Below are 13,125 nucleotides of genomic sequence, written 5' to 3'. Positions count from 1 at the left end.
AATATCTAGTAGGGCGATCCTCTCTTTTTCTTTTTCATTAATGTTTTAACTATTCTTTTTCCCTTTTTTACTATTTTTTATATTCAAGTATAATTAACATATAGGATTATTAGTTTCAGTTGTTTTAACTATTCTTAGCTCTTTGTTCATCCATATAAATTTTAGAATGAGCTTCTTAATGGTGGTTTTCACACAACCAAAAATAATGATCCTGGAGAAAGGTTACTCAACAAAACAGATTTTTCACATAAATTAGGCCATACAGGAAGTGATTGCTTTCTAGAACCTTGTTGCACTGGTTTTATAAATATACATACACACTAGGGTTACCAGATTTTGTAGAAAGAAAAACAAATTACGTAGTTAAGTTTGAATTTCAGATAAAAAACATATGACTTATTTTATGTGGACATTTTTGTACTAAAAAATTATTCACTGTTTATCTAAAATTCAGATTAAACTGGGCATCCTGTATTTTGTCTGATAACCCTAATACATATTCCTTCCCTACCCCCATACCCCCAACACATACTCATGCACACACATACTTAATACCATTTTATCTGTTTCTCCCTGAATCCTCTGTGAGACAACCACCTTCCTCCCTTGTATAACATTTCTAACTACAGTGTTTTTCAAGAACGTGTAGCTCAAAGTGGATAATGGAGTTCTGTACTTTTGTCAAGGGAAAAAAAGAAAGAAAAACAGTATATGATGTTTGTAAAATAAGAGGAAAATTCTCTTCCGCATATGAAATGCCTGGGCTCAAATGGGGCAAAAATCGAGATCTTGTATCCCCAGCTTCAGGGCCCGGACTTACTTTCTAGACCTCTCCAAAGGCCCCTTGTACAGGAAGGAGCAGGGGTTTTACCTGGTGGGTAAGCAGACCCTCCGAGGACTGTCAGGAGAAAGCTTCTAGCACACCCAGCAGCAGTTCCTGTCGTCCTCTTGCAGATCTTGCGAATGCTGAAGGGCTATGATTCCTACAACACCCTGCTGCTGCCTCCCCGTGTTCCGGGGGAAAAGCTACCCCCAGAGGTTTATGAGTACTTTAAGGAGATGAAGCGGTCCAAAGAGGAACAGATGAAGGCAAAGTTTCTGGAGAGTCTGGCCCAGGAAAACGGTGAGAGCTCAGGGCCGAGAGCCCGGCTTCAGCCACTGTGCTGGTGCCCTGGATGTGTCCCTGCTGGGAGGCCAGCCACTTACCGAGCAGCTGCCACATGCTGGGCGCATGCTGGTGCCTCACATATTTCATCTGTAACGTCACAAAGTGGGCCTGTTCTCCCCACAGTATGAATGCAGAGACAGGGATACGCTCTGCTCCCACTAGAGTCTAGTGGGGAGTTCAGGCTTAAAAACAGCTAATAGAGGGATAGAAGAACACTTAGGCTTTACACACTTACCTGAGAAACTAAAGCACTGACACACCAGGTCCACAGTGTGAAGGGGCAGAGTCAGGATTCAAGCCCAGATCTCTCTGACTCTGGCATCCACGACGGTAACCACTGTACTCCGTGGCTTCTGTGTGTGCTTGAATATGTCACACAGGGTACAACTTGGTGTCCTAAGAGAGGTCAGGAGTGGGGGTTCCCCAAAGGATGAGGTTGGCCCTCCACGGTCTTTAAGCCAAACCCCAATCATAAAACTGGACTGTGCTCTCATAATGTGCCCCTTTCTGGCCCAGCGCCCCTGTATTACCCCACCACCCATCCATGGGCTCCCTTTTGTGCACCTGAGCATCAAGGGTCCTTGATGACCTGTAGCACCATGCAGCTTGTCGTGATGCATGCTTCTCCTTCCTGTTTATCATGCCCTCATCTTGGAAATGTGCCCTCCCTGTTCTTCTGTGTAATAGTCATCACATGTGTAATTGTTTTCTTCATACCTGTCTCCCCCCCCCAATAAGAAGCCCCCATAAAGGCAGTGATCATGCATTCCCCACTTGTAACCCCAAAGCATGGAACTGCACCTGATACGTCACAGTGCCCAATAACATGTGCTATAACAGTGAATGAATGAATGGAATGGAGTCCATTTTCTCCTGACCTTGGACTTGTCTTATCTCTCAAGGGAGCCAGTTAGAGAATACTAGTTTGTCCTAAAAGGAGAAGATGAGAGAAGAAGACCACCTTTGCCCTCAATCTCCTGGTCAGTGTCATTGAGCACTATTAGTTTACCAGAACTGACATCGCAAAGACCACAGACTTGGTGGCTTAACCAACAGAAATTTATTTTTTCATAGTTCAGGAGGCTCAAAGCCTAAGATCCAGGTGTCAGCTGGGTCATTGTCTGCAGAACCTCCTTCCTTGGCTTGTAGCTGCCTGTCTTCCCCTGGTGTTCACATGGTCTTCTGTCTGTGTCTGTCCTAGTCTCTTCTTAAAGAACACCAGTTATACTGGAGTGTGGGTGGAATAGGGCATCCATATAACCCCTTTTTAACTTTATTACATAGCCACTTTCTGAGGTACTGGGGAGTAGGATTTCAACCTAAGAATTTTAGGGTAACTAGTTAAGCCTATAACAAGCACCCACAGTGTTCCAAGAACGGAGCTGAAGAACTGTAAACCGATCAGTGAAACAGGCCCTGTCTTTGAGAGCCCACAACCAGGAAGGTGGTGGGAGGGGAGACGCTGGAACTCAGAACCACTGGGACAGAAAGCTGGGGGTGCTGCCATGTGTAAAGGGCATCACAAAATCAGAGAAGGACCCTGTTGCTCTCGTCCCCGTCCTTACACAGTACAGTTGTGGGTTCGTTTTTTCATTTGGCCCATTGGAAGTTGGCCGAGAACAGGGACCCACGGGTTCAGAGGGAGCCGGGAAGGTGCATACTCAGCTTTTCCCCAGGGCTTCCCTGAGCCTGTGCTCCCTCTGCTCACGTGCAGACCATCCTCCCTGCTTCCCGCACCACGGCCAGGGAAGCCAGTCACGGGAGACCTCCGACCTCTCTGCCTCAGATCCAACCTCTAAACAAAGACAGTGTCAACCCCCGTCAACAGGCCCGGTAAAGGGGGTCATTTTGTACAGTCACAGCCCAACACCCCCACTGAAATTGTGAGGAGGGTTCTAGGCAGACAAATTGGTAGGTGTACTTGGCAATGGCATAGACAAATGTTCATGACAGATTTAGGGGGAAAACAGGCTACAAATTGGTATATACAACATGATCCCAAGGTCAGCTTTGAAAAATTTTAAATTAAGGATCTGAGAGGCCACAGCTCTGCAGTCCTGGTATCATAAAGTCCAGCTGCAACTCCTCAGTCACTGTTTCTTGTTCTATCTACATCTCTTTTGCAGATGAATTGTATAAGTCTTGCTCTTCTGAATTTTCTAAATTTTCTGGAGAAAATATATAATTTTAGTCTTTTTAATGTTAAGATGTAGAAACACTCTGGGCAGAGAAATTTTTTTTTAAAGTTTATTTATTTTGAGAGAGAGAGAGAGAGAGAACCAACGGGAGAGGGGCCGAGAGAGAGGGAGACAGAGGATCTGAAGCAGGCTCTGTGCTGACAGCAGAGAGCCCAGCACAGGACTGGAACGCATGAACCACGAGATCATGACCTGAACCTAAGTCAGATGCTTAAGTGACTGAGCCACCCAGGTGCCCCTGGGCAGAGAACCTTCTTAACAGCCAACTGACTGCAGATCTTGTTTCTTGGCTTTGGCTAGTCCAGGGTGATGGTAACCAGGTCAGCGATTCTCCACTTTGTCTCTTTCTTTTTCCATACCTGTCTCCCTTGTCCCCCTCCCAACACTTCCCCCATGTTTTTGTTCTTTGTTTCTCGGGCAGAAGAGGAAGATATGCCCTCATCAGAACAAGGCACCTCTGGCAGTACAAAGAGGACCTCACTGAGCCAAGGGATCTCTGTCACGTCCAACCCTAAAGAACGGCGCATTCCCACGGTCGAGTCCAAGACCTACCCAGATGAAGAGGAGGATGAAGAAAGCCTGGAAAAAATAATGTTTCAAAGTAACCAAACATTTAAATGTTTTGTACCAGTTCTCTCTAAGAGAAGTGGGAAGACTGTCCAGTGCCTTTTTACTTTTCTCCCTAAAATGCACCCTTGAGCCTTTTAGCACTACCGTGTATTAATTCTGTAGTAGGAATATGACATCACTTAGTCAGCCATTCCCCTTAATGTTGCACATTCAGCTAGTTTCCAGTATTATTTTTTCAGCAGGAGATATTCCCCCAGAAATGGAATTAACAGTCAATAAGGGTATCTGTATTTTCACTTCCAGTAGCTGTCGACAAATTATCAGCTATAAAGGGCACTTCCCATCCACTGCAGGGGGGAATGGGAACTGTGACAACAGGTGCAGCAGTTAATTTGCCACTGTGCCGCAGCAGTGTTCAAAAAGAAAAAGTGGTTCTCCTTTCCATCAGACTGTATGAATTCTGGGCGTGCCCATGGGCATGCACTTGTACACGTATATTTTTAATTTGCAGCTGACAAGATACAGAGTGTTGACAGCCACTCGACGGAAGAGGTTGGAGAAGTAGAGAACAACCCAGTGAGCAAGGCGATCGCGCGCCACCTGGGCATTGATATTTCTGCAGAAGGTCGCATGGCCAAGAACAGGAAGGGCATCGCCATTATCATCCACGGGACACCCTTGTCGGGTATGCCACAGCTCCCAAGGGTTGTCACTTTAAGGGTTATGGTGAAGTTCGCACATGTAATTTTCGAGATAACAAAAGACTCTTTTTTTTTTTTTTTTGATTTGTATACCATGGGACTATCCCCAAACTATTAAATTGCCAATCTCGGAGAAACAGTGTTAGAGAAAGAGCAGGGACACCTTATTTTTAATTAATATATCTCTGAGTTGTTTGAGCTTATATTCTTCCAATAATTTTAAAATAATATTAGGGAAAAATCCAAGACATTAAATTCTTTAGAAAGAGGGGGGAAAAAATAAAAATAAATGATAAAACAAGAGGAGAGGGGGAAATAAGCACAAGCTCCTTGAGCTAGAAATATTACTTCTATAAGCTTACCTTAAGAATCTGTTTAGTGATGTGGACAAAGATTAACTGCATGAACATTCACTGCAGCGCTGCTTAGCATCATAAAAACTTGGGAGCAATTGAAGCATTCAGTATAGAAGACTGGTTAATTAAGCTTTAGTGCATCCACATAGTAAGTTATTTTGCCACTATAAACAGTGTTTTGTACACCCCTGTCCATAGCAGCATTACTCACAATAGCCAAGAGGTAGAAACAGCCCAACTGTCCACTGACAGATAAACGGAAAAACAAAATACGGTACAATGGGACATTATTCAGCCTCAAAAAAGAAGGAAACTCGGATTCATGCTACAATATAGTGGAACACTGAAGATATTATACTAAGTGAAATCATCACGGAAGGATAATTGCTGTATGATTCTCCTGATATGAAGTGCTTGCAGTGGTCGAATTCATAAAACAGAAAGAAGAGTGGTAGTTTCCAGGGACTGGGAAGGAGAAGAATGGGAGCTTGTTGTTTAATGGGTACAGAGTTTCCATTTGAGAAGATGAAAAAGTGTTGGAGGCCTATGGTGGTGATGATCACACAATAGTATGAATGTACTTATGCAACTTAAAATATGGTTAAAATGGTAAGTTATGTACAGATATCACCACAATTTCTTTAAGTGCCATAGAAATGTACTAAATGAATAGAAAGGCGTTCATGGTACATCATTTTAAGTAAGAAAAATGTGATACTTAGGATTTGTAATCTGGATTAATTTCCTATTGGTACCATAACAAATAACTACACATTTAGTAAGTTGAAACAATGCAAATTTACTTTCCTTCTGAAGGTCAGAAGTCTAAAATGTGTCAAAAGAGCTGCATTCCTTCTGGAGGCTTCTAGGAGAGGACCCATTTCCTTTCCTTATGTAGCTTCTAGAAATGTTACCTGCATTCCTTGGCTTGTGGCCCCTTCTTCCATCCTCAAAACCAGTATCATAGTATCTTCCAGTCTCTCTTCCTTTTCATCATAATCACCTGTTCTGACTCTGACCCTCTTGCTTTTCTCCTATAAGGGCCCTTGGGATTATGTTGCCCCCCCCCCCAGATAATCCAGGATAATTTCCCATATGAGGATCCTTAACTTAATCGAAGGTGCTAACCCCCTTTACCACATAAGGTAACATATTCACAGGTTTCAGACATTTGGATGTGGATGTCTTTGGCGGGGGGGAGAGCATTGTTCAGCCTACCACATAACCCATTTCTTTATAAGAAATATAAATAAGGTAGTTATATATACATACTTAGCAGCCATATGCTAACTGTAATATCTCTGGGTGAGCAAATTACGGATCTTCTTTTTCCTTCCCTCCTGTTTGTTCTTTGAATTTTCTGCTTTCTTTTTAACAAGCAGATATTTTGAAATGAGAAAAGAAAGATCAACACAAGTTATTCCTTAAACCAAAAAAGTCTTCCCATTAGAATCAGAGACAGTAGAGCTACACGACTTTTAAAGGTCATCTGATAGAATTACCATCTAGACTGAGGAGAAAATCCAGAGAGCAAACGTGTTGCCATCACACGGTGCACAACACATGGGTGGCAGAATGAGGACAAGAATCTGTGGTCCTGACTTGTGGTTCCGATCTCCTTTCTCTTTTCTGCTGCCATCTGTGGCCGCACAAGAGACATAGAGGCAAAGCGCTTGGAGAGATTTCTCTACAGGGGCCTCCATTCTAGAAACTTCTTCTGTCTAGAGACACTAAGCAACTGAGAGCCAGGAAATTCAACCTCCTGACCTTTTTTTCAGGGAAATCAGCCACCGCAGTCAGCATGGCCAGGTACTACAATGCAGCCTGCTTGAACATCGACTCCATCGTGCTTGAAGCGATCTCTGATGGCAGCAACATCCCGGGGATCCGGGCCCGTGAGCTCTGTATCAGAGCTGCCATAGAGCAGTCCATGAAGGAAGGAGAAGAGTCTGGTAAGAGCCTTTTCCCCTGACTTTCTGTGGTCAAGTGGCCGGCAGCCTGCTGCTGATACCCATCTTCTCTGTGTCCCCCGTTGAGCTTTTCTCCCCCAGCCTGGTTGAAAGCTGACTTACAACATACTGCCAACTTACAGCCCAGGGAAGAGTTGCCTTCACTGAGTATCTGTGGCTCTCCCCGCTGCCCAGACAGGCACACATTTGGTGCTACGGGGAACAGGACCATGAATAAGAGGCAGCCCACACTTTTGGGGGTGACTTGTGGAAGGGGAACAGACATGGACTTGTTCAGAGCAGAGGGAAATAATGTAACAGGAATACTGACTTCTGTGAAAGGGCAACTTTGGGATGGCTGGGGTCCAACCAGCTTGATCTGGGGAAGCTTTCATGCAAATGAGCTTTAAAGGACAGGCAGGCAAAGATGAAGTCAAGTACATTCCGGCCCAAGAAAGCAAGGAAGCTGACAGTAAATTAGAGGTGGGAAGGCAGGCTCAGGCCCATCTTGGTTGACCTTGATGCCGAGATTAGGAATTTGGGTTTTATTTTGAAGGAACAGAGGAGTCGGGCGGTTATCACCCTCTGGGAGAAATGGTCAGAAAGCCACACTAGGAAAGCAGCTCTTGTAATGTCTTGTAAAGGAAGCACTGGAGATGCCGACAGTGAACAGGTTTGGGCCAGCCGACCCCCTAGCACCTGCATGGCAGGAAATTGAAAGATGGGGAGGCATTCCAGATGGTCACCTAGAATTTCCAGTCATGGAAACCAGGAAGAGAGTGATGTCATTTACCAAGATAGGAAATGTGGGAAAAGGAGAAAGTTTGTTGGAGAAGAAAATTAATTAAGGTTTTGAACACCATAGTAGTGAGGCCTGGTGTGGCCTGCCTACCAGAGGTAGAGAATTCTGGCTCCATCAGGTTGTCTATGGACCGACAGGGCAGGAGATGGCTGCTCAATTGGGAAAATACATTGAAGTAGAGTGATTGCTCTGAGAGGAACCATTTTTAATAAATATTCATTCATAACAGCATAACATCATTTCTAATAGTGCACCATGCCTGCTGGTTGATTGATAAAAGTGGCTGGGGCTTTTAGACATGCCCCTTCCATACCTCTGCATAGAATGCTTAGGGAAATAGAAGATTCTTTGCTGAAAAGGTCAGAAAAGTAGCTTTTGAGTAGTGAAAGAGAGGAAAAATAATTTTCTCTCTATCCTGAGTTCTTGGCAGAGACTGCTATAATAAAAGATTAACAAGGAAAAAAAATAAGTTTATTAACATGTGTCCTTCCTGTGTACATGGAAGATACTCAGGAGGAAATGAGGTGACTTAGAATTCTGAATTAAATACCATCTTCACAGGGAGAGAAGAGGAGGGAGGTAGTCCTCTTAGGGGAGAGCAAATGAGTCTTAGGGAAGATGAATGGACCCACAGAACAATGGACGAGGGTACGGTAGTTAATGACAAGCGTGTCTCCTCTCCTGTGATGAGTCAGTCCACTCTGCTGGATGGAACTCCCAGGGTGGGGATTTGTGACAGTTGAGTTCCCTTTGGACACTTGTCTTTAGACAGATAAGAGAAGGTCAGAGAAGTCTTCTCCCCACATTTTCTGTTTTTCAAGTGCCCACAGTTCAAAAGCAAGCAGCGTATTTTGAGGTGGCATATCCTGAACTCTAATAGTCATATTTTGGGATGGCGTATTTCAGCTACCGTCAGTGGGAACCCCAAGCTACATCATAATTCTGGTTCTCTTAGATTTTGTTTCCTTTTCTGTCAATTAAACTACATTTGACAGAGGTCTTTGGAGCTGTATTGGTGTCCCATAAGAAACTGTGGATTTGGTCTTCCTACCTGAGGAGGTCATGTCAAGCTAAAGATATAACAGGGGGAGTCTTCCTCAAGAAAGTAAGAGGTGCACCTGCTGGAATAAAGAAAATCAGCCCAGAAAGTTCCAGAAAGAGGAGAGGGACGGAAAGGGCAGGACAGGACATTGGGGAACACTTATATTTTAAGAGGAGTGTGGGTAGAGGAGAAGCCAGGGAGGCCGAGAAGGCAGAGGGAGTGTCAGAGAGGTGGGCAGTCAGGAGAGCAGGATGCAGAGAAGTCAAGGAAACAGAGCTGCAGGCGGGAGGGGCAAGAAGGGTTTGCACACCTCTCCAGTGCCCTGGTTGGGTCTGGGCACCTTGGCCTTGTCTGTCTCATAGGCCTTATCACTGGTTCATATACCATTTACTTGACTTCCTTATGCTACTGTCTCCCTACCCCACCAGAATGTTAGCTGGGAGCAGGGATGTGTGTTCGTTCTCTTCACTGATGCATTCCCAGCCCCTGGGTTGGTACCTGGCACAGAGTAGACACAGAGTAAATACTTCCAAAAATGTGTCAAATCAATGAATGAATGTAGTCATAGATTGCTGGAAGTACAGATAGAATGAGCCCTGAGAGAGGGCCACTGTGGGTCACAGTTCAGAGGTCATTGGGCGCTTTGGAGAAAGCCCTTTCAATGGAGGGGTTAAACCCAAACCTACACTGGCTGTTCACTGTGGGGTCCACAGGCTGTCCTGAAGCAGAAGTGGTAAATCTAACCCTGTGTGTCCCTGTCCCATGCAGTACCCACCAGCCACCTGAAACATGGGTGTCCAAATTGAAATGTGCTGCTTGGGGGTGGCAGTTCAGGCAGGGGGTAGGGGATGGCACATGGGAGTTGAAGATGTAGTAGGAAAAAAAGACTGTAAAATAACAAGGTAGAAATTTGTTGATATAATCACATTTGGGGTAGATTGGGTTAAACATACTGTGGAAATCGATTTGTACTTTTCTAATGTGGCTACTAGAAAATCTAAATTGCATACACATTATACGTCTATTGGACAGATGTGGTCCACACTACTGTTTTAGAAGCTGGGCAGTGAGGAAAAATGGAGGTGAAATGATGATGTCTTGAAAGAAATGAGAGATGAAATGAAAACCCTTATTAGTATTATATCAGGAAGAGCTGGCCTTGTAAGATATGGCAGGATGACGCCGCTGGCAGGGGAGGCTGACAGACATGGGGACAGCACAGAAGAGACCCTACAGCCATCAGTGGGGGCGGGAGCGGCCGTGGAGGCATAGGACTCGTGGCGAAGTGAGTGGGCACAGGTGGCAAGAGGCTGGAGCCATCACAATCAGGTAGAGCCTGGAGGCACCGGGGGTAACAGGACCTGGATGAACGAGGGACCAACCAACAGAATGTTGGTACAGCTGTTCCACTGGTGGCCTCATGCCCTTTGACCCCTGACACCCCCAGGTGCAGTATGGTGTCCTTGTACCTATAACCAGCTCTCAGCGGAGGGACAGAGGGACAAAGGATAGTGACAGCTCTCAAGGGAGTTCTGAGGGCTTATTTGTGGAAATGGCCAACAAGGAATAAGGAGTCTTAGCAAGTCTTCCTGAGCTGGAAAACGTGGAGGCTGCCTAGCGCACAACCACATTACCCCATCTGAGGTGTCAGCTTTCCAAGGCAGGGCTACAGTGGACCAGCAGTTTCAGAAATGCTTGCCCTCGGGGCTGGAAGAGGAAGTGGGGCAGACTAACATGGGACCCACTGGGCAGATGGGCAGCGAAGAGCCCTGGACTCCAGTCCAGCCTCTCCACTCGCCTGTCCTCATCCAGCCTCGGCGTGTGTAGCCTCTTCTTCCAGCCCCTCCCAGCCAGCTGCAGATGGAGACGGCTGTGTGCTCCTCAAGAGAATCACACCAAACCCGCTTGGATTTGTGCCATCCCCACTATTATTTCCTGATCATCCTGAGGTGACTTTTAATATAAACCCACTCTCTCTGTGTAGCCCAGGAGGCTGCTTCAGGCCAAACTGCTGTGGGACAGACACATCTGAGCAGTGAGACCCTGGGCAAGTTTACCTCAGAATCTACCCTGTCCCCTGAAATGAAATCAGCGAAGACCATGCGTGGGAGCATGACGATTGCCAAAAGCAAGGCGGAGAGCCATGGCTCTGGGTCTCAGAAGCAGCACCACCAGCATGCGTCCGAAACGCCACAGGTACAAACCAGGGCTCCCCAGAAGAGGGGTGGGATCCCTCCTCCTGCCCTTTCTCCTCAGAACCCCTCAGCCATGTCAGCATCATGCCATTGCTGTGGGGGCCCTCACCAGGTTCATGGTGCAGGTCCTGCAAGGAGAGGTCATCTGGCAGGCGTTCAGCAAGTGACTTTAATGTTATAGGCACTGGGTTGAATGCTAACAAAATAAAGATAAAGCAAAATCGCTGCACTTAAGCTGCCCTAGAGTCTGATGAAGGAGATAACCACACATTCAAATATTTGCAATAAAATGAGATTGGTGACAAAAGAGCTTTGTAAAAGGAATTGGCTTGAACCGCATGAAATTGCCAACATTCAACCATTGGAACGGCAATTTCATATGGCTCAGTCTAATACTAAAGGAATGCTAAGGATGAAACCGTTCATATGAATTGTGGGAGGGCTGCACAGGGGTCATGGAAGGTCATAAAGTAGTCAGAAAGTTTGCGCCTCAGCCAAGGGACTTTGAGAACAATCTTGGCAGAATAGCAGGTGCTGTGGCCAGACAGTGGATGGCACCGTGGAGAGGTAGGTGATGAGTTGTCGGGGGGAAAGTGGAGTCAAGTGAGTGTAGGCTTCCAAGATGTTTCAAGGAACAAGAAAAGAGACGTTGTTAGAGGAGCAAATTTAGGGTTAAGAGAGTTGTTTCTCTGAAAGGAGGTGGAGGCACAAGCAGGTCTGTAAGGAGAAGAGCTCCTGGAGGAGGGTAAGGTGACAATCCACCCAAGAGGGAATGAGATTCCTGGAGGAGACAGGGAGGAAAGGACTAAGCACAGTCAAAAGGGACGGGGGCCAGCTCCTTCTGGAGTCAGTAAAGGTGAAAACAGATACAGCTGCGTGTGGGGAAGGCAGGTGGAGAGCGGAGGTCGGAGAAGGTCTTTGCTGAGTGGCTCTAAGACGTGTGCAGGATGCAAAGTCTTTGCAGGAAGCATTGAGGAGGTTAGTGTTGCACAGCATGGTTGAGGAGAGTGGCGAAGCACTGATGTGTCCACCGGGAGGAATAGAACCAGAAATGGGTGGTGGACAAAAGAAAAGACAGTTTAGAATGCTGATTCTCCAGCCAAGACAGGAAGGCATAACTTCGCTGTTTCAAAATTTCCCTAAGCAGTCATTCAGAGGTAGAGAGAGAAGTCACCATTGCAAGGGCATGAGTGTGCTCAGAACAAGGGGCAAGGGAGTTGAGAGTAGTATATGGGAAGTGCAGTATATGGAGAGAAGGATTTAAGAGGAGGGCAGCAGAACGAAACAGGATTTGATGAAGAGTCTGTGGGTCTTGTTACCATCCAAGAGTGCAGTAGGGAGAGTGGGAGAGGTGGGCACTTCAGAGGAGGCTGTTGAAGAAAACAGAGTGGAGGTGAAGGCCCTTGCAGGAGAGGACCCACATGTTGGATGGCGCAGGTGGATGGAATGGAAGCCAAGGTCTTCTCACGAGAGGAGGTATGCAGGTTGGATGGGACACTCTGGGGGGCTGAATTTGTGCCAAATAATGCCTCTCATCTTCGTTTCAGTCCCTCCTTCTTCTAACATCTTGAAAATTGGAACCGTCGACTGAGTTTCTTTTGCAGCATCATTTAACCCTCTTTCTCAAGACCAAATATGGTATTCATGGATGAACTAAAACTCATATTTGTATTAAACGGGGTGTCATTTGTATTAAACAGGGAATCATTTCCTTTGATTGGGTTCCATCCATCTGGACAGTGAAGCAAGGCTTTTTAGAATATATCAAAGGCAGCGGAAAACACTAAATCTGATCCCAATCCCCTTGCAATAAATAGGGAACTCAGAGCCTGTTCAAGATCACCCCTGCCCACATGGCTGCTCACACTTCTCCAGTGTGACAGGACTCATGCTTTGGACAACAGTCACTCTGTTGGCATGCTCCACCCACAAATGGCTTTTCAGTTTTCTAAAGCTCTCCTAAAGCATGAACTCTCTGATGACTTAAAGTTTATTTATGTTGCAAGTGGAAAGCAATGTATAATATGTCACATAGTAAAGATATGACTGTAATATAAGGTCACTTGTTTATACATCACTGTGTTCTGGGAGAGCAGTCCCTGGAAATTCTTATCTTTTGAATGACATTTAATACAACACTCTCA

General features: G+C 45.7%; 1 protein-coding gene across 7 annotated transcripts in view; it reads left to right on the top strand.

The window, feature by feature from the left end:
• HYDIN (HYDIN axonemal central pair apparatus protein) overlaps window positions 1-13,125 on the top strand; it is a 442,685-nt gene that overhangs the window by 332,536 nt on the left and 97,024 nt on the right. For all 7 annotated transcript variants that reach the window (XM_086688949.1, XM_086688948.1, XM_086688951.1 and 4 more), the window contains 5 exons: window positions 955-1,123; window positions 3,788-3,967; window positions 4,448-4,621; window positions 6,772-6,945; window positions 10,771-10,982. In XM_086688949.1, the coding sequence (XP_086545075.1) occupies window positions 955-1,123; window positions 3,788-3,967; window positions 4,448-4,621; window positions 6,772-6,945; window positions 10,771-10,982 (909 nt within the window). The remainder of the gene's footprint in view (window positions 1-954; window positions 1,124-3,787; window positions 3,968-4,447; window positions 4,622-6,771; window positions 6,946-10,770; window positions 10,983-13,125) is intronic.

The sequence above is a fragment of the Puma concolor genome, chromosome E2 (assembly GCF_028749965.1).
Source record: "Puma concolor isolate L17-30 chromosome E2, mPumCon1.1.hap2, whole genome shotgun sequence".
In the NCBI taxonomy this organism is placed as follows: domain Eukaryota; kingdom Metazoa; phylum Chordata; class Mammalia; order Carnivora; family Felidae; genus Puma; species Puma concolor.
The sequence above is the reverse complement of the archived record's forward strand: the minus strand, read 5'-3'. Positions and strand labels throughout refer to the sequence as shown.